At 44.4% G+C, this 20,591-nt stretch overlaps 1 protein-coding gene across 4 annotated transcripts in view; it reads right to left on the bottom strand.

Annotated features, from left to right (window-relative positions):
- Positions 1-2,747: 2,747 nt before the first annotated feature.
- Positions 2,748-20,591, bottom strand: part of LOC140209884 (synaptonemal complex protein 3-like) — a 189,158-nt gene continuing 171,314 nt past the window's right edge. For all 4 annotated transcript variants that reach the window (XM_072278513.1, XM_072278514.1, XM_072278515.1 and 1 more), the window contains exons 8-9: positions 6,516-6,620; positions 2,748-3,058 (exon numbers count right to left, since the gene is read on the bottom strand). In XM_072278513.1, coding sequence (XP_072134614.1) covers positions 3,005-3,058; positions 6,516-6,620 — 159 coding nt within the window. In that variant the 3' untranslated portion in view covers positions 2,748-3,004. The remainder of the gene's footprint in view (positions 3,059-6,515; positions 6,621-20,591) is intronic.

Here is a 20,591-nt window from a genome sequence, read left to right as displayed (position 1 = left end):
TTCAATTGGGAATTCTGCATCATTTCACTATTAGCCACTTCCTTTCCATCAGGTTGTCACCTATTCCCAGCGGCTATAACCAGGATATGTGGCTTCCATACAAAGGCCTCTGCCTTTTCCAATCTATTTGAGACAAGGTGCCCAGTGGATCTGTAGGTAATGCACCTGTTTTTTGGTTCCAGTAACATGGGCTTGATTCTAAGTTTGGCTGCAATTGTATGGAGTGTGATCTCCCCGTGTGGATATCCTGCAGTTCAGACTTCTTCCCACATCCCAAAGATGTTGTTTGGTTGGTTAATTGGCACTTAAATTATCCCAGGGCAAGAGGGGAGCAACATGGTCATATCCATTAAGATACAGAACAGTATTAGGCCATTCTACCCAGAAAACTTAGGCACATACGCGATAGAAAAATGGAGAGTTATGTGAGGGAAGGATTAGGTTGATCTTGAAGTAAGTTAAAGGGTTAGTACAATAAAGTGGGCTGAAGGGCCTGTACGTTCTATGTTCAAAGTATACCATATACTACCTTGAGATTCATTTTAATGCGGGCATTCACAGTACAAAGAAACAATAGAATTAATGAATAAGTGAACATGAAGACGGACAAACAACCGATGTAGAAAAGACAAGTTTAAAAAAAAGCAAAGTAATAAATAGATCATTTTGAGGAGATGAGTTAGAGTCCTTGAAAGTGAGTCCTTAGCTTGTCTATGAGTCTGCTCCACCATTAAATCATGGCTGATTTATCCCTCTTAGCCTTATTCTCTTGCTTGCTTTCTCCCCGTAACCTGTAGTAACAGGGTTACTAATCAAGAGCCTATCAAACTCTGTTTTAAATATAATCATATATAGGTGACATTAGGTTAAGGCAAATAATTGAGGGAGAAAATGCCATTGGACAGACTTGATGGCCAAAGAAAGCCTCCAGTATTTCATAGAAATGAAAGCAAGATGATGTTGTGGAAGGCAATAAATTAATGGGATCCTTACACATATCAACATCAGGCTATGATCTTGTGGTGTTAGCAGCTTGCAGTGACTCTGATGTATTATTTGAATAGGGGCCATCAGATTGCTTAACTCTTACCTATATATTTGAATGCAATGTTTCTTGTCTATGGTATAAAATATCAGAATCCAATAAGCACTGCCTTTACAATGAAAGAGATGTTGTTTGTATAAACATGGAAATTTTTGACCTTGGTTTTGGTCTAGTGTAGGGGTTCCCAACCTGGGGTCCACGGACCCCTTGCTTAATGGTATTGGTCCACGTTAAAAAAAAGTTGGAACGCCCTGGTCTGATGGAAACCTGGTGTGTATGTAATACCCTGGGAAAGGTTTCACTGCTAATGTAATGGTTTTTCTACAGCAGCAGTGTTTGGGTTATGGCTAGAAATAACGGGGGCTTTGGAATGTGCACCATCCAGTGAAGGGAGTGGGTTTTCTTCTCGTGTTCCTGAGAACAAAGTGATCTGGGTCTTTTGTTCGGCAACAGCTGAAGAAAGAAGACGCCTGAAAGAAAAGGGTGTGGACTTGGAGTGGGGCCAGGAGTCGACGAAGCCCAGGGAAATCGATGGAGGACCAACGGAAGGGAAGCCGTGATCTCCAACATGTGCACATTAGACTGTTTCATTAAAATGGACCTTTTTTACTTTACTAAATGGGCCTTTAGTTAAATTTAAAAAATTATAAAGCTAAATCAGATAATTGCATATGGTGTACTGTCTGTTATTTCGTGGTATTGATTTGTAACAGGGTAATATCACACAGCATCCACACAAACAGGAGGTTTTGCACCTCAGATTCCACACATTTGGTGGGGCCAGAGACTGTCTTCTATAGACTAACGCCGCCAGCCAAACCTGAGGGTTACATGTAAAAGATGGCAATTCTACTAAAGTCAGGGACAAGGTGGGGAAATCTTAAATTCTGGGTCGAAGCCTAGGTGGTTTCTTACAACCTACCTTTTTTTAACAATGATTTTGCTGCTCTGTCCTGTGTTTTCTTAAATAGCTTAATGTGAGATTTTATTTGTATTAATGCAACTAAAACAAATTCGGTGCAGAATAGGCTACTTGCCTATTCAAGCCTGTATTCCTGTTAAGCTTGTTTGGCCATAGCTGTTTTGATTTTAATCTCTATTCAGCATTCATGTCCACATTCATCCACTTCATCCACTTGCTTTTCAAATATCCACTCACCTCTGCCTTAATATTTCAAGATATTCTCTCCACTCCTCTTTGGGAGAAAAATTTTTGCCTTGTCTCTCTCAGGTCTCTTTTTAAATTCTGATTCTTAGTTCAAACTTCTCCATGTGAGGAAACATCCTCTCAACACAAGATTCAGCAGAAGATGGAAATCCAGAGTAACGCACAAAATGCTGGAGGAACTCAGCATGTCAGTTAGTATCTATGGTAATGAATAAACAGTCAATATTTTGGGCAAAGACCATTCAGGATGGAAAGAATGGGGGAAGATGCCAGAATATAAAGGTGGAAGGAGAGGAAGCAGGACCAGCTAGAAGATGATAGGTGAAGCCAGATGAGTGAGAAAGGTAAAGGGGTGGAGGAGAACTGTGATAGGAGAGGAGAGTAGATCATCAGAGAAAGGGAAGAAGGAGGGGCACCAAGGGGAAACTACATCTTGGTCAGGCCCCTGATCAAAGTATTTTACACATTTAATGCAACTGAACAATAATGATACACAGGGCAGGCTAGGAAGAAAACATAACTGTTAACCAAGTGGCAGAGTAAAAGATGTTTTATTCTGGTTAACAATTTCAACATAATGACTTGGTATTGAAGAGAAGGCAGATTTATACAGATTTATACATACTGAGAAGGCAGATTTATAACCAAGCTTTGAGATAACAAACGAAGATTGAGAAATTTTGAACTTTGAGATTATAACAATAAACTGAGATTGTTGCAGCAACCTGAAAAAGCTATTAATGTAAAATGGCCACTGAGCACTGTGGAGGATGGGTATCCACTGAACGACATCACATCAGCATGGACTGTAGGGACTTGCGCACTGTGGCCATCTCCTGTTGTTGCTGTACGTTAGAGCAAAGAGAGAGCTTGTTACAATGTATTTTGAATCCTAAAGAAACAATAAACTGCACTCAGTGGCCACTTTATTAGGTACACCTGCTCATTAATGCAAACATCTAATCAGCTATTCATGGCAGCAACTCAATCATTAAAGCATTCAGACATGGTCAAGAGGTTCAGTTGTTGTTCAGACCAAACATCAGAATGGGGAAGAAATGTCATCTCAATGATTTTGACCATGGGATAATTGTTGGTGCCAGACAGGTGCTTTGAGTATCTCAGAAACTGCTGATCTGGGGTTTTCACACATAACAGTTTCTAGAGTTTACAGAGAATGGTGCAAAAAAAAAACAAAAAAAAAATCCAGTGAGTGGCAGTTGTGTGTGTGAAAATGCCTCGTTATAAAGAGAAAGGTTAGAAGATAATGGCCAGACTGGTTCAAGCTGACAGGATGGCAACAGTAATTCAAATAATCACACGTGGTGTGCAAAGAGCATCTCTGAATACACATATTGAACCATGAAGTGGCTGGGTTACAGCAGCAGAAAACTGCACCAGGTTCCACTCCTGTATCTAATAGAGTGCCACTGTTGTGAAGAATTGTGTACTACTTCTCTTACAGTCTATCCCTGGACCTTTGAAGAGTTAAGCATAGCACTCCAATTTCCAGTCAAAAGGAAACGCTAGTTGTCAGAGAAAGTTAGGAGTTGTCATTTCTTCAGATTAATGATGTAAATTGATTTTAGACCATTAGACCATAATACATCGGAGCAGAATTAGGCTATCTGGCTCATCGAGTCTGCTCCGCCATTAAATCATGGTTATTCTTTTCCTCTCCTCAACCCCAGTTCCCGGCCTTCTCCCCATAACCTTTGATGCCATTTCCAATCAAGAACCTATCAATCTCTGCCTTAAATACACCCAATGACCTGGCCTCCACAGCTGCATACAGCAACACGTTTCACAAATTCACCACCCTTTGGCTAAAGAAATTTCTCCGCATCGCTCTTGAAAGGACGCCCCTCTATCTTGAGGCTGTACCCTCTTGTGTGCACACATTTTGCGTGTTTTCAATTTTAAAGAAACGTTACCTTCATATTTATGGGTCGGTTATTTTATTAGATATTTGTGGATGTTAGCCATTTACAGATGGTCTAAAGCCATGATGAATGCCAGTGAGCTTGGGCACAGAGCTTCATTCTCTGTGTTAGACTGCAAGTCTATAAGATACAGGAGCAGGATTAGGTCATTTGGCCCACTGATCCTGCTCCCCCAATTTCCTCAGTGCCAATATCCTGCCTTCTCCTTGTATCCCTTCATGTCCCAACCACTCAAGAATCTATCAGCCTCTTCCTTAAATATACATAAAGACTTGGCCTCCACAGCTAACCCTGGCAATGAATTCCACAGATTCACCATTCCCTGGCTAAAGAAATTCCTCCTCATCTCCGTTTTAAAAGGACACCCCTCTATTCTGAGGCTGGGTCCTTGGTCTTAAGACTCTCCCACCACAGGAAACATCCTCTCCACATCCACTCTATCAAGGCCTTTCACCACTCGATAGGTTTCAATGAGGTCACTCCTCATTCTTCTGAATTCTGGTGAATACAGGCCCAGAGCCACCAAATTCTCTTCTTATGACAAGCCATTCAACCCTGGAATAATTTTTGTGAACCTCCTTTGAACCCTCTCTGGTTTCAGCACATTCATTCTAAGGGGCCCAAAATTGCTCACAATACTGCAAGTGACGCCTCACCAGTTTATGAAGTTTCAACATGATATCCTTGCTCTTATATTCTAGTCCTCTTGAAATGAATGCTAACATTGCATTTGCCTTCCTCACCACACACTTGACCTGCAAATTAACCTTTAGGGAATACTGCATAAGGCCTCTCAAATCCCTTTGCACCTCCGTTTTTTGTATTTTCTCTCCATTTGGAAAACAGTCAGTTCTTTCATTTCTTCTAACAATGTGCATGATCATACACTTCCTGACTGTATTCTGTCTGTAAGTCCTTCTGTAGCCTCTCTACTTGCCCCTCCACCTATCTTCATATTGTTTGTAAACTTTGCAACAAAGCCATCAACTCCATCATCCAAATCATTGAGGTATAACATAAAAAGAATCAGTCCCAACACAGACCTCTGTGGAACACCACTAGTCACTGGCAGCCAGCCAGAAAAGGCTCCCTTTATTCTCACTCTTTGCCTCCAGCCAATCTGTCACTGCTTTATCCATGCTAGAATATTTCCTGTAATACCATGAGTATGTAGCTTGTTAAGGAACCTTATTTGTGGCACCATGTGTGTCCTTCTGAAAATCCAAGTACACAACATCAACCACTTCTCCTGTGTCTGTCCTGCTTATTATTTCTTCAAAGATATCCAACAGATTTGTCAGGCAAGCTTTTCCCTTAGGGAAACCATGCTGACTATGACCTCATGTGCCTCCAAGTATCCTGAGACCTCATCCTTAATAATCGAACATCTTCCCAACCACTGAGGTCAGACTAACTGGACTATAGCTTCCATTCTTCTATCTCTCTCCCTTCATGAAGAGTGAAGTGACATTTGCAATTTTCCAGTCTTCCGGAACCACTCCAGACTAGTGATTCTTGAAAGATTATTACTAATGTCTCCACATCTTTCAAAGCTCTGGGGTGTACATCATCTAGTCCAGGTGACTTACCTACCTTCAAACCTTTCAGTGTCCCCAAGGACCTTCTCTCTAGTTATGGTAGCTTCATCTGACACTTGAAAGTTCTGCCATACTGTTAGTGTCTTCCACAGTGAAGTCATTCTCTCTGTTGTGTTATACCTGAGGCCATACCAGAGTAAATGGCATGGACCAGAGGCAGGCAGTCGACTAATGTGGGCTGCTTGAAGGTTTGCTTCATGTGGTACTGCAACCAAGGAAATGTCCAACCGACAATCATGCTTCAAGGACAACTCCCTTTGATTTCTAGTGTGCTTTTATTCCTCAATAACGATGAGCTATGAGAATATCACAAGTGGTTTATAGCTTCATCATAATATGTATGACTTTTTCATTATAATATGTACACAGTGTGGCTTTTTCATATGGTAGCAGATCTACTTAATGCTCTTAAATATGATAAGCCAACAAGAATATCATGAGTTGGTTCATAGCTTCATTATCCTATCGCCTACTTACACTTAGAAAGTGCTACATTCAGTTACGAAGTCAGTAATAGAAACAGACACTGTGCTAAGTAGCAGGGAAGAATTGGATAAGTGCCTAGAGTGGGAAATCTTCCACAGTAGGGGAAGGAGCTGTGAATTGAGTCTAATTAACCTGGGTGAAAACACACAGGACAAGCCTGCAGAGAACTACCCATGCTATTTCAGTCTGTGTGTGAAAATTAGCAGGACTGCACTATATAATAGCGTACTCAATAACCTATGTGCTTACTTTCCCATCAGTATTACGCAACTTACGGTGTCCATTAAAATTCGTTTCTGAAAGAGTGCCATCTCCTTGCGAAGCTCGCTCTGCACGGCTGACTGCTGTTCAGTGTGGGTTTTCTCCAGCTCCTCCAAGTTCTAGGAGTAACATTAAATCCACCATTAATCCGTCTCAGTCATTGTCAGCAAAACAAAAGAGCAGATTATTGACTAGAGGAGGAGGAATCTAGAGGTCCTCATTAGGACATCAGAGGTGCAGAGGGTCAGGAACTTTAACTCCTTAGTGCTATCTGTGGAATCCGTTGCCACAAGTGGCTGTTTAGGCCAAGTCACTGGGTATATTTAAGACAGAGGTTGATAGATTCTTGATTAGTCAGGGCATGAAGAAATAGGGGGAGAAGGCAGAAAATAGGGGCTGAGAGGGTAAATGGATCAGCAGATGGTAAATGACAGAGCAGACTTGATGGGCCAATTGCCTACTTCTATTCCTACATCTTATGGTTATCATTTCAGAGGATCTGTCCGGGGTGTAAGATAAGTGCCATCACAAATAACGCTTCTACTTTCTTAGAAGTGTGAGTAGATCTGGCACGAGACTTGGTTGCAGGAGGGGCAGTACAGGCAACTCAATATACTGAGTTTCCGTTGTTTTAGATGCGACTGAGTGGGAGGGATGAAGTTACTAGTCAGGGAAAATGTCACAGCAGTGCTCAGTCAGGACAGATTGGAGAACCTGTCTACTGAGGGTTTATTGATAGAACTGAGGAATAAGAAAGGCATGACCACATTAATGGGGCTATATTATATTTCACCCAACAGACCATGAGACTTAGAGGAACAAATCTGTAGCGAGATCATAAACCACTGCAAGAAGCATAAGGTTACTATTTAGGTGATTTTAACTTTTCACGTATTGACTGGGACTCCATACTGTAAAAGGACTAGACGTGATGAAGTTTGTCAAATGTGTTCAGGAAAGTTCCATTAATCAGTACATAGAAGTCCCACAAGACAGTCATAGTGTCATAGGAAAGTACAGCAGAGAAACTGGTCCTTTGGCCTACTAAGTCCATGCTGAACCATTTAAAGTCTACCCTCATTGACCTGCACCTCCATACCTGGACCATAGCCCTCCATATCCCTACCATTCATGTACCTATCCAAACTTCTCTTAAACATTGAAGTTGAGCTTGCAAGTACCGCTATGCTGGCAGTTCGTTACACACTCACATGACCCTCTGAGTGAAGAAGTTTTTCCTCATGTTCCACTTAAATTTTTCACCTTACACCCTTAACCCATGATCTCTGGTTGTAGTCCCGCCCAGCCTCAGTGGAAGAAGCCTGCTTGCATTTACTCTATCTATGCCTCTCATAATTTTATAGATGACTAGAGACCTGTGGCTAGTGGAGTGCCACAGGAATTGGTCTGCTGCTGTTTGTCATCTACTGTATATCAATGATCTGGATGATGATGTGCAAATTTGCAGATGACACCAAGATTAGGGGTGTAGTGGACAGCAAGACTATCAGAGTTTGCAACATGATCTGGATCAGCAGGAAAAATGGGCTGAAATATGGCAGATGAAATTTAATGCAGACAAGTGCAAGGTGTTGCACTGCAGTAGGACCAACCAGAGTAGGTCTTACATAGTGAATGGTAGGGCATTGAGGAGTGTGGTAGAACAAAGGAATCTGTGAATACAGGTCCATAATTCTTCGAAGGTGTTGTCACAGGTGGATAGGGTCCTAAAGATAGCCTTTGGCATATTGGCCTTTACAAATCGAACTATTAAGTACAGTCCTGCATTACAGTCTTGAAGTGTCTCAGTACAAAATATCGACTGTACTCTTTTCCATAGATGCTGCCCGACCTGCTGAGTTCCTCCAGCATTTTGTCTGTATAATTAAGCACAGGAAATGGGATGTTATGTTGAAATTGTATAAAACATTGGTGAGGCCTAATTTGGAGTATTGTATGCAGTTTTGGTCACCAACCTACAGGAAAGATGTGAATAAGGTTGGATGTTGCTGGGACTGGAGGACCTGAGTTATAAGGAGAGATTGAATAGGTTGGGACTTTATGGCTTGGAATGTAAAAGATTGAGGAGAGATTTGATAGAGGTATACAAAATTATGAGGAGTTTAGATGGAGTAAATGGAAGCAGGTTTTTTCCACTGAGGTTAGGTTGGCCTACAACTAGGGGTCCTGGGTGATGGGTGAAAAGTGCAATATTTAAGTGGAACATGAGGGGAAGCATCTTCACTCAGAGGGTTGAGAGAGTGTGTACTGACCTGCCAGCGTAAGCTGTGCCTGTAAGCTTATTTTCAATGTTTAAGAGAAGTTTGGATTGGTACATGGATGCCAGGGGTATGGAAGGCTACGGTCTGGGTGCAGGTCTATGGGACTAGACAGTTTAAATGGTTCGTCACAGACTAGATGGGCCAAAGGGCCTATGTTGTACTTTCCTATGACCCTATATCATCTAAAATGTTTGCAAACTTCTACAAAAGTCCCACAGATGAAGTTCTTAAATAACAGGAGTAGGCAACCGTGGTTGATGCGGGAAGTTAAAGACTGCATAAAAATCAAGGAGAGGGCATATTAGGTAGCAAAAGTAGGAAGGTGGATGATTGGGAAGCTTTTAAAATCCAACAAAAGGCAACTAAAAAAGCTAAAAGAAGGGAAAAGATTAAATATGAAGGCAAACTAGCCAATAATATAAAGTAGGATACTGTAAGTATTTTCAGTTAAATAAAAAGTAGGTGAGAGTTGATATTGGACCACTGGATGCTGGTAAGGTAGTAATGGGGGATAAAGAAGTTACAGATAAAATTAATGAGTACTTTGCATCAGTCTTCACTGTGGTAGATACTAGCAGTGTGCCAGAGGTCCATGAGTGTCAGGGAGCACGAGTGAGTGCCATTGACATTACAAAGGATAAAGTGCTAAGCAAACCAAAGGTCTTCAGGTGGATAGGTCACCCAGACCACATGGACTTTTTGTAGCCTTTTGTATTCCTGGACATAGGTATTTCCGTACCAGGCCATGATGCAAGCAGTCAAGATAAGTCTTACATCATAAGACATAGGAGTAGAATTAGGCCATTCAGCTCATCGAAACTACTCCACCATTCCATCATGGTCACACTCACAACACGCTGGAGGAACTCAGCAGATCGGGCAGCATCCGTGGAAAACAATCAGTCGACGTTTCAGGCCAGAACCCTTCGTCAGGACTGTGGAGGGAAGGGGCAGAGACCCTATAAAGAAGGTGGGGGAGGGTGGGAAGGAGAAGGCTGGTAGGTCCAGGTGAAAAGCCAGTAAGGGGAAAGACGAAGGGGTGGGGGAGGGGAAGCAGGGAGGTGATATGCAGGAAAGGTGGAGAAGGAATAGGGGAAAATACAATGGGTAGTAGAAGGAGGCGAGGTGATAGGCAGCTGGGGGAGGGGGCAGAGTGAAATAGGGATAGAGGAAGGGAGGAGGAGGGAATTACCGGAAGTTGGAGAATTCTATGTTCATACCAAGGGGCTGGAGACTACCTAGACGGTACAATAGACAATAAGTGCAGGAGTAGGCCATTCAGCCCTTCGAGCCAGCACCACCATTCACTGTGATCATGGCTGATCATCCACTATCAGTATCCAGTTCCTGCCTTATCCCCATAACCTTTGATTCTGCTATCTTTAAGAGCTCTATCCATGTCTGTTTTGAAAGCATCCAGAGACTTGGCCTCCACAGCCTTCTGAGGCAGAGCATTCCATATATCCACCACTCTCTGGGTGAAAAAGTTTTTCCTCAACTCCGTTCTAAATGGCCTACCCCTAATTCTTAAACTGTGGCCTCTGGTTCTGGACTCACCCATCAGCGGGAACATGCTTCCTGCCTCCAGCATGTCCAATCCCTTAATAATCTTATGCTGCACTCCTTCAATTGCAAGAATATCCCTCCTCAAATTTGGAGACCAAAAATGCACACAGTACTCCAGGTATGGTCTCACCAGGGCCCTGTACAGCTGCAGAAGGACCTCTTTGCTCTTATACTCAATTCCCCTTGTTATGAAGGCCAGCATGCGATTAGCTTTTTTCACTGCCTGCTGTACTTGCATGCTTGCTTTCAGTGACTGATGTACAAGAACACCTAGATCTCGTTGTGCTTCCCCTTTTCCTAACTTCACTCCATTTAGATAATAACCTGCTTTCCCGTTCTTACCACCAAAGTGGATTACCTCACATTTATCCATCAGCCTTCTCCTTCCTACCCTCCCCCAACTTCTTCATAGGGCTTCTGCCCCTTCCCTCCACAGTCCTGATGAAGGGTTCTGGCCCGAAACGTCGAGTGATCGTTTTCCACGGATGCTGCCCGACCTGCTGAGTTCCTCCAGCATGTTGTGAGTGTTGCTTTGATCCCAGCATCTGCAGATTATTTTGTGTTTACAATTCCATCATGGTCGATCACTGGAAAAACCTTCCCCATCATTGAGCAAATCTACAAAGAGTGCTGCCACAAGGAAGCAAGTTCCATCATCAAGGACCCCCACTATCCAGGCCATGCTGTCTTCTTACTACTGCAGGAAGAGGTACAGGAGCCTTGGGTCCCACCAGGTTAAGGAACAGTTACTTTCCTTCAACCATCAGTCTCCTGAACCAGTGTGGGTAGCTTCACTCACTGCAACTCTGAACTGATCTCACAACCTACAGACTCACCTTCAAAGACCATACAACTCAACTCAATATTATTTATCTAGTTTTTAATTAATTGCACAATTTGTCTTCTTTTACATATTGTATTTTGTTAATCTTTGTTTATACTTTTCATAATTTCTAATGTATTTCTTTATTACAAATCATAACAGAAATAAAAGCAAAATAAGCCTCTTTTCCTACCCTCCCACCCACGTACACCTCACTGGGCCTCTAGTCCTTATCCCTGGACTCTCAGACATCAAACCTCCAAACTACAGTCACAGACCAAGACTCATCCTTTGGGCCTCTACCTCCGGACTTACCTTTCCAGCTTTCTACCTTTGGGCTACTGAGTTCTGGACTTTGACCTTCAGCTTTGCCCTCTGGACTTCGCTGATCTCTTGGTATTGAGCCCAGGGTGTGCCAATCACAGGTCTGACCTTTGGGCCTCAATCCCAGGAATTGCCAGTCATGAGTTTGACACCTCCACAATCGCTTATCTTTGACCTTTGACAATGGTGCAATTTGGGTCTTGACTTCTGATCCTGTGACCTGGGAGGAATTGAGGGGGGTTCAGTAGCTCTTATGACTGCTGCCTACATAGACCCCCAACTCAGGATTCGCTGATCTAGGGATCAATGGTCTCCTCAGTGGCAATGACCTGACCTCCAGAATCGCTGACCTTTGACCACAGAGCATTCCAACACAGGATTTTCATTCTCCCTCATATCTATCCCCAGACCCTAAGTGGACCCCTAACTCCCCATGCTGTCCACAAAATCATTCCTATAAACTTAAAAACAAAGCAAGATAAAAGTCCTCACTCCAAGTGCAATCTCAATTAAGGCAGGGGCAGACACAGGAGACACACAAGGACCTGGACCACAATGAGAAATTCCAGAGATTTTGATTATTTTGTCTACATCTTTGGAAAACAAGAAGTAGAGATACTTCAAGGCAAAAGAGACTGTGGACACTGGGCCTGGAGAGAAAAAAAAAATCAGGATGCTCAAAGAACTCTCAGGTCAAGCAGCATCTGCGCAAGGTGTAAGTTAACGCTGTAGATTGAAATTGTGCACAATGATGGAGAGAAAATACACATATACAGATTGGCTTTATTTCTCACATGTACATTGAAACATATAGTGAAATACATCATTTGAGTCAGCCCACAAGTGTCACCACACTTACGGCACCAACATAGAATATCCACTACTCACTAACTCTAACCCATGTGATTTTGGAATGTGTGAGGAAACTGGAACACCTGGAGGAAACTCGCACGGAGAGCATACAAACTCCTTACTGGGTGAGGCAGTAATTGATCAGTAATCACTGGCGCTGTAAATCGATTGCACTAACCGCTACACTGGTAGATGATAGGTCGGTGGATGGAAAGACTTCACATTGTTGTCTATTGGTCTCTGCACAGCCTTACCAATACTGCCGGGGTATGAGAAGCAGGGAAACTCTAATCCGGAACTGGGAGATGAGCTGGAGGAAGAAGGCTGCAACTAATGAGGAAGAGCTTGCTCAACATCAACAGCCTCATCTCCCAGTGAATTAAAGAAGGCAGTTTTAGCAGCAGAGATAAAGAGCCCCCTAAAGTAACGACCTTCCTGAGCAGTCTGTGACACATAACACCCTAAGAAAAACAAGTGATTCCTCCTGACTACAATGCTTAACATAGAACATATATTACAGCACAGTAATGTATGGCTCTTTGGCCCATGATGTTATGCCAACCTACTCCACGATCAATTTAATCCCTCCATTTTTCTATAATCCAATGTCCCCAATGTACTGTATCTGCCTCTACCGCCACCCCATCATCATCATCAAAGTATTTCCTCAATAATGAGCCAGGATTGATAAGGTGAAATTTAAAACCCCCTCAAATCACAATGTTCAGGTCTATCTGCACTGAATATTTATTTTTTCAAATTTAGCAATACAGTGGAGAATAGGCCCTTCAAACCAAGCCACCAGCATACCCTGATTTAACCCTTGTCTAATCACAGGACATTTTACAATGACCAACTAACCTATAAAACGCCACATCTTTGGACTGTGGGGGGAAACCCACACATTCTACAGGGAGGATGTACACACTCCTTACAGAGGACACCAGTATGGAACTCTGGTGTCCCAAGCCATAACAGCATCACACTGCTATGTTACCATGGCACCCCATATATACACATGGACAATTCCTCAGTGCTGTTATGTGAGCTATAGCCTTTGCACAACACATATTTTCCTTAGATTGTCTCCACTTTTCTCATTTCAACTCCCTTGCCCTTGGCACTGCTCCTCAATATTGACAGCTAGTTAGCAATGTAAAGGCTAAACATTGAAAAATAAACTCAGTAGCCACTTTATGAGGTACCTCCTGTCCCTAATAAAATGCCCATTGAGTGTACGTTCATAGTTTTCTGCTGCTGTAGCACATCCACTACAAGGTTCAACATGTCAGAGATGCTCTTCTGCACACTGTTGTAACGCATGGTTATCTATTGCCTTCCTATCAGCTTGAACCAGTCTGGCCATTCTACTCTGATCTCTCTCATTATAACAAGGCGTTTTCACCCACAGAACTGCCACTCACTGGATTTTACTTTTGTTTTTCGCACCATTCTCTGTAAACTCTAGAGACTGTTTTGCATGAAAATCCCAGATCAGCAGTTTCTGAGATACTCAAACCACCCCGTCTAGCACATTCCACCGTCAGTCACTTCTTCCCCATTTTAATGTTTGGTCTAAACAACAAATGAACCTTTTGACCATGTCTGCATGCATTTATGTATTGAGTTGCTCCCAAATGACTGGCTGATAGATATTTGCATTAACAAGCAGGTGTCAGGTGACTAAAAAAAGGTGGCAAAGGTATTTATCAGGCACAGTTGGCATAGGTAAGCTTAAGGCAAACAAAACTTGGGGCAGACTTGACCTTTGGGCTGTTACTTCCAGACTTGTTGACTTCAGTCTTCCACCTTTCGGGGTTTCTCTCTCCAGATTTGCCAAGTTCTGGATGTCAACTTTTGGCGTTCCCCCACCCCCGCCCAGAATTCACTGACCTCTGAACTTGCCAACCATTGGTTTGAGCTTCAGGTGACAACTCCAGGACCTGCCAATCACGGGTTTGCCCTTTGGGCCTTGATCGACGCAACCTCTTGACCATGGAGTGCTTTGGGCCTCAACTTCTGGACTTGCACAGACTTCTAATCCCAGTGGCCTATAGGTTCACCAGCCTTCATTTCTCCTACCTATACAGACCTCGGTCTCAGAATTCACCAACCTGGAAATCACTGGTCTCCTCAGGTTGGGAAACCTGAGTCTAAATGTCCTGTGACCAAGTAGTGCCTGTGGTTTTTGTGCTGACATCAGATGTACTTGCTACGTTTCAGTCACTATCACAAATCAGTTGTGTACATACATCTATTGATGCTTCTGAACACTTCAGTGATGTTCCTGGAATCATCGGGTGTTTCGGGTCTTTCAACATCATACAACCTCCTCCAGGTGACCCAGCCGGGGCTGATCAGACCCCAGCTTGTGTCCAGATGGCTAGCTACTTATGACTCCACGGCTCCCCTCTTTTGAGCCACAGCCATCTTGAGGCCCTCTCTGCCGCATCAGTGGTACTGCGGATGGCTCTCCTCTTCCTCTCTCCCTCGATGCCCAAAATGCTGAAGGCTCTAACTAAAGAACGGGCTACGAATCCCCTACAACCAACCTCCACTGGGAGACACCTCACTCTCCATCCAGCCTGCTGACAGTTGCTCACCAGTCCTGCGTACTTGGACAGCTTCCTTTCAAAGGCCTCCTCCAAGCTATCTTCCCATGGGACTGTCAGCTCCAGCAGCACTACTTGCTTAGTAGACTCAGACACTAGGACAATGTCTGGTTGCAGGGTGGTGGCTGCGATATGGTTGGGGAACTTCAGCTGCCCTTCAAGGTCCACCAACAGCTGCCAGTCCCTTGCAGAGATCAGAATGCCTGCAGATGTCCTTTTGGCAGGTATTGGCTGCTCCCCAGCTCTGACAAAGGCAATGGTCTGCTTGGAGGGTCGGGACCACTTCGCCCACTCAATTCCTGCGCTGACAGCTTCAGCGATGGTCTTCAGGACCTGATCATGCCTCCACCTGTACCGTCTCTCACCAAGTGCCCTTGCACAGCCGCTGAGGATGTGCTCCAAGGTTCCTCACTTGGAGCACAGTGGGCATGCAGATGACTCTGCCTTGCCCCATGTGTGCAGGTTTGATGGATTTGGAAGCACATCGTACACTGCCTGGATGAGAAATTGGATGCGGTGTGGCTCGGCTTTCCAAAGATCAGCCCAGGTCATTTTCCTCTCAACCGCATTCTCCCATCTTGTCCAAGCTCCCTGTTGCTTCATTCCCACCGCCTTGCAGGCTCTCATTTCCTCCTCTACTGCTCTCACCTCCTCCTGAACTAGACGACACCTTTCCTTCCCTCTGGTGTCCATTTGGGGAGTTGGAAAGGATCCTAGCCCAGCTCGGCCTTGTGTGACCACTCCCACCAGCCTCCTGTGACGCAGCCTCACTTCTGCCTCTTGAACAGCTTCCTCTGCCCTCCATTTCCTGCCAGTACTTACTTGGATCCCTGCTCTAGCCACCTTCGGGTCACTTGAGTCCCTGTACTGTAGCACTTCTCTGACTCTTGTTACCTTGAATTCTTCCTCCAAGGATTTGAAGGGCAGTTGCAGTTTGTTGTGGTGTCCATAGAGTGCGATGCTGCTCAGGCTCTTTGGCAGCCCCAGCCATCTCCTGAGGTGGTTGCTAACCCTCCTCTCTAAGGTTTCGACTGTTGAGATCGGAACTGCATAGACGAGGAGGGGCCACAGGATTCTGGGAAGAATGCCATGCTGATACACCCAGGCCTTAAACTTCCCAGGTAGGCCAGACTTATCCACAGATTTCAGCCAGCCATCCAATTCGGTGCAGGTTGCCTGAATGAATGTTGTGTCCCTTAAAGAGCTGTCAAAAACTTTGCCTAAGCTCTTGACTGGCTTTTCCATGATGGTTGGGATGGCTGTGCCTGCGATGCTGAACCGGAACTTGTTCTCCACCTTCCCTTTCCTCAGCACCATCGATCTTGATTTGGCAGGTTTGAAATGCATCCGGGCCCACTCCACCAGCTTTTCGAGCCCTTGCAGAATCCTCCAGCAGCCTGGGACTGATTCTGTGGTGACTGTGAGGTCATCCATGAATGCCCTGATAGGTGGTTGCCGTTGAGCAGAATTCATTCTGGGCCCTCTGCACTCTGGTTCATCAGACTTAGTGAGCATGTTCATGGCTAGGGAGAACAGTGTCACTGAGATAGTGCACCCTACGATGATGCCGACCTCCACCTTGTGCCAGGTTGATGTAATTGCTCCTGAAGAGACCCTCATCCTGAAGTTGCTGTAATAATCAGCGATAAGGTCTCTGATTCTGCTGGGGACGTGATATTTGGTCAGTGTGAGCTGCACCAGCTTGTGCGGAATGGAGCCATGTGCATTCGCCAGGTCGAGCCACAACACTGACAGATTGCCCTTGTTCTCTCTGGCCTCCCTGATGAGCTGTGTCACCACACCTATGTGCTCCAGACAGCCCGGCATCCCTGAAATGCCACCCTTCTGGACTGATGTATCAATATAGGTGTTCTTTGCTAGGTAGGTGCACAGCCGGTTAGAAACTGCACTGAAGAAGATCTTCGCCTCGACACACAGCAGGGAGATGATGCGAAACCGATCTATCTGGGTGGCATTTTCCTCCTTCGGGATCCACACCCCTTCAGCCACTCTCCACTGTTCTGGGATCTTCCCCCTTCTCCAGAAGATTCTCAGAAACTTCCACAGACGCAGCAAGAGTTTGGGGCAGTTTTTGTACACTTTGTACGAGGTGTTGCTTGGTCCTGGAGCCGAGCTTGCCCTTGCTTTGCAGACGACCTCTCTGACTTCCTTTAGTTGCAGCTCTGACACGTCGAACTGCACATCTGGTTCAGGTGGGTCTATTAGGATGTCGCACTCTCCCAACTCCTGCTCTCTTTCAGGATCATTATATATCTTCTTCAGATTTTGGTCTATGTCTTCCTGCGAACAAGCCAGTTTCCCACTGCGCTTCTCCCCCAGCAACTCCTTGGTGAACTTGAAGGGGTTGGCGATAAAGGCAGCACGACACTGCCTCCGATGCTACTCTGCCTGGTGGAGGACCCTGATCTTCTTTCATAGTATGCACATCAGCTGGGCCAAGCCAATGCGCTCCTCTTCTCCTGCCTTTTATTGGGACTTCAGCGCTTTCATCTCCTGCCTGATGTTGTGGATCCTCGATGCTCTTTGGTTCTTCGAGTAAGATGTTTTGGAGCCTTCCTTCTCCTCTTCTCCGAACCGTTCAGCTGCGATACTAACAATAATTGTTGTCATGGCTTGCAGCTTCCTATCAACCCCTCCCTTCGCCGCTGCCTCCAGAATCTGGTTAACATCTTCATCAAACTGCTTCCACAGTGAAGTCATGTTAGCTGCAGGCCATTTGATCTGCCTCCTGTTAGACTTCATGTTAGAGGGATTAGTTTGCAACACTTGGAGGTTCCGGGCACTATGGGGTGACTCCGGGCCTGGCCCCTCCTTCGTCTTACCAGGTTGGACACCTGCGCGTTGTGCTGCTCCTGCTCTCGCCAAACACTTCATCCTCACTTGGTGGATCTTCAAGCCATGATCGTTCTTGCAGATTTTGCCACATGCACACTGCTTCCTCATCGTCGTTTGTTCATTGCCTGGGTCTGATGTCGTTGTGTCCATCCGACTGGGGTGCTCATCCTCCCCCCTTCTCGGGCACCCCTGGGGGTATCTTTTCCTTAGATTCTTTGTAGCTTCTGTGGGGGTCCTCCTCTCAGAGGACGCAGATTGGGTTGCCAGCCCGTTCTGCCCTGGTTGCCGTCTCTCCGGGCTGTCACTGACTCTACAGTCATCACCACTCTTTTCGCGGTTGTCACCCAGTCTTTCCTGGTTGTCACTGATTAACTCAGGGTGTAAGTAAATGAAGTAGACAATCAAGTGTAGCGATCTTATCTTATTCAATTTTCTATTTCTATTTTAAATGCATTTCTCTTATTCCAGTGCTGTGCCCACCCAATTCACCTCCTGTAATTTAATTTTCATTGCCATCTCCATAATGTGAGCTTTTGTAAGGTATTAAGTTAGGTAAGTCGCCGGGCCTGGACGACATATACCCCAGGCTACTGTGGAAAGCAAGGGAGGACACTGCTGAGCCTCTGGCAATGATCTTTGTATCAACAATAGGTACGGGAGAAGTACCAGAGGACTGGAAGGTCGTAAACATAGTTACCTTGTTCAAGAAAGGGAGTAGAGACAATCCAGGAAATTATAGACCAATGCGTCTTAATTCAGTGGTGGGCAAGTTGTTGGAGAAGATCCTGAGAGGCAAGATTTATCAGCATTTGGAGAGACATAATCTGATTAGGGATACTCAGCATGGCTTTGTCAAAGGCAGGTCAGGCCTTACGAACCTGATTGAATTCTTTGAGGGTGTAACAAAACACATTGATGAAGGTAGAGCAGTGGATGTAGTGTATATGGATTTCAGTAAGGCATTTGATAAGGTTCCCCATGTGAGGCTCATTCAGGAAGTAATGAGGCATGGGATCGAAAGAGACCCTGCTTTGTGGATCCAGAATTGGCTTGACCACAGAAAGGTAGTTGTGGATGGCTCGTTTTCTGCATGGAGGACAGTGACCAGTGGTGTTCCGCATGGATCTGTTATGGGACCCCTTCTCTTTGTTATTTTTATAAATGACCTGGCTGAGGAAGTAGAAGGATGGTTTAGTAAGTTTGCTGATGACACAAAAGTTGGGGTTGTTGTGGATAGTCTGGAGGATTGTCAGAGGTTACAGCGGGACATAGATAGGATGCAGAACTGGGCTGAGATGGGGTTCACACCAGATAACTGTGAAGTGGTTCATTTTGGTAGGTCAAATATGATGGCAGAATATAGTATTAATGGTAAGACCATTACCATTGTGGAGGATCAGAGGGATTTTGGGGTCCAAGTCCATAGGACACTCAAAGCTGTTGCGCAGGTTGACTGTGTTGTTAAGAAGGCATTTGGTGTGTTGGCCTTCATCAGCTGTGGGAATGAGTTCAAGAGCCATGAGGTAATGTTACAGCGTTATAAGACCTTAGTTAGACCCCACTTGGAATACTGTGTTCAGTTCAGGTCCTCTCATTACAGGAAGGATGTGGATACTATAGAGAGAGCACAGGGGAGATTTACAAGGATGTTGCCTGGATTGGAGAGTGTGCCTAATGAGAATAGGTTGAGTGAACTTGGCCTTTTCTCCTTGGAGCGACAGAGGATGAGAGGTGATGAGATAGGGGTGTATAAGATGATGAGGGGCATTGATCATGTGGATAAGCCAGAAGCTTTTCTCCAGGCTGCTACACAAGGGGGCATAGTGTTAAAGTGCTTGGAAGTTGGTACAAGGGGGATGTCAAAGGCAAGTTTTCACACAGAGAGTGGTGGGTGCATGAAATGCATTGCCAGCAAAGACAGTAGAGGCAGATACAATAGGGTCTTTTAAGAGACTCTTAGGTAGGTACATAGAGCTTAGAAAAGTAGAGGGCTATGTGGTAGGGAAATTCTAGGCAGCTTTTAGAGTAGGTTACATGGTCGGCACAACATTGTGAGCCGAAGGGCCTGTAATATACTGTAGATTTCTATGGTTCTACGTAATACTAGCTTGTAATGAACCAAATATTCCTTTCTTATTGTTGCCACGTAAAATATTTTAATGTTTGCTCATGTTTAATTTTGTTCCTCTAATGTCTAATAGTATTTCTAACTAATCTTTCTGCATTCTCCATTGTGTCCTCCCACTCTCTCTGCAGAGTAAATGCTTGTTTCTTTTCTCCCCATCACTCCAGTTGTTCCCCTTTGTCTCTATTTATCTGCACAGTCCCATGTTCTTTCCTTTAAGCACATTTTTTTTCTCTGTTGGAACACAATTTGTACATTTCCCACTGATGTCGTACATCACTATTGTACCCATTTTTGTTCCTAGCCCCTTAAAATCATTGCTTCTGCAATCTAGTCACCTGATTTTCTATTATACGTACTTATATTATTCCTATTATTTCAGCATGTCCAATGCTCTGGTTACTATTGCCTAGATGTTTTAGCACTTTTCTTTCTCTTACGTGCTCCAGTACTTCCCCATGACAAATGCAGTAGTGAATCCTACCTTGAAGGAGTTCTCACAATCTGGATTGAAGTCCTCCTCTATTATGTTTTCTACTTATTTCCCAATTTTTTTTTACATATTTTTCTTTCATTTCCCTTTCACTGTCAGATAATCTGCAGATTAAACTGTTTTTGGTAAATAGTGAATGAACCTGTTATCCTGTAAA

The sequence above is a fragment of the Mobula birostris genome, chromosome 14 (genome assembly GCF_030028105.1).
Source record: "Mobula birostris isolate sMobBir1 chromosome 14, sMobBir1.hap1, whole genome shotgun sequence".
Classification (NCBI taxonomy): domain Eukaryota; kingdom Metazoa; phylum Chordata; class Chondrichthyes; order Myliobatiformes; family Myliobatidae; genus Mobula; species Mobula birostris.
Note: the sequence above shows the minus strand (reverse complement) of the source record. Positions and strands in the feature narration are given on the sequence as shown.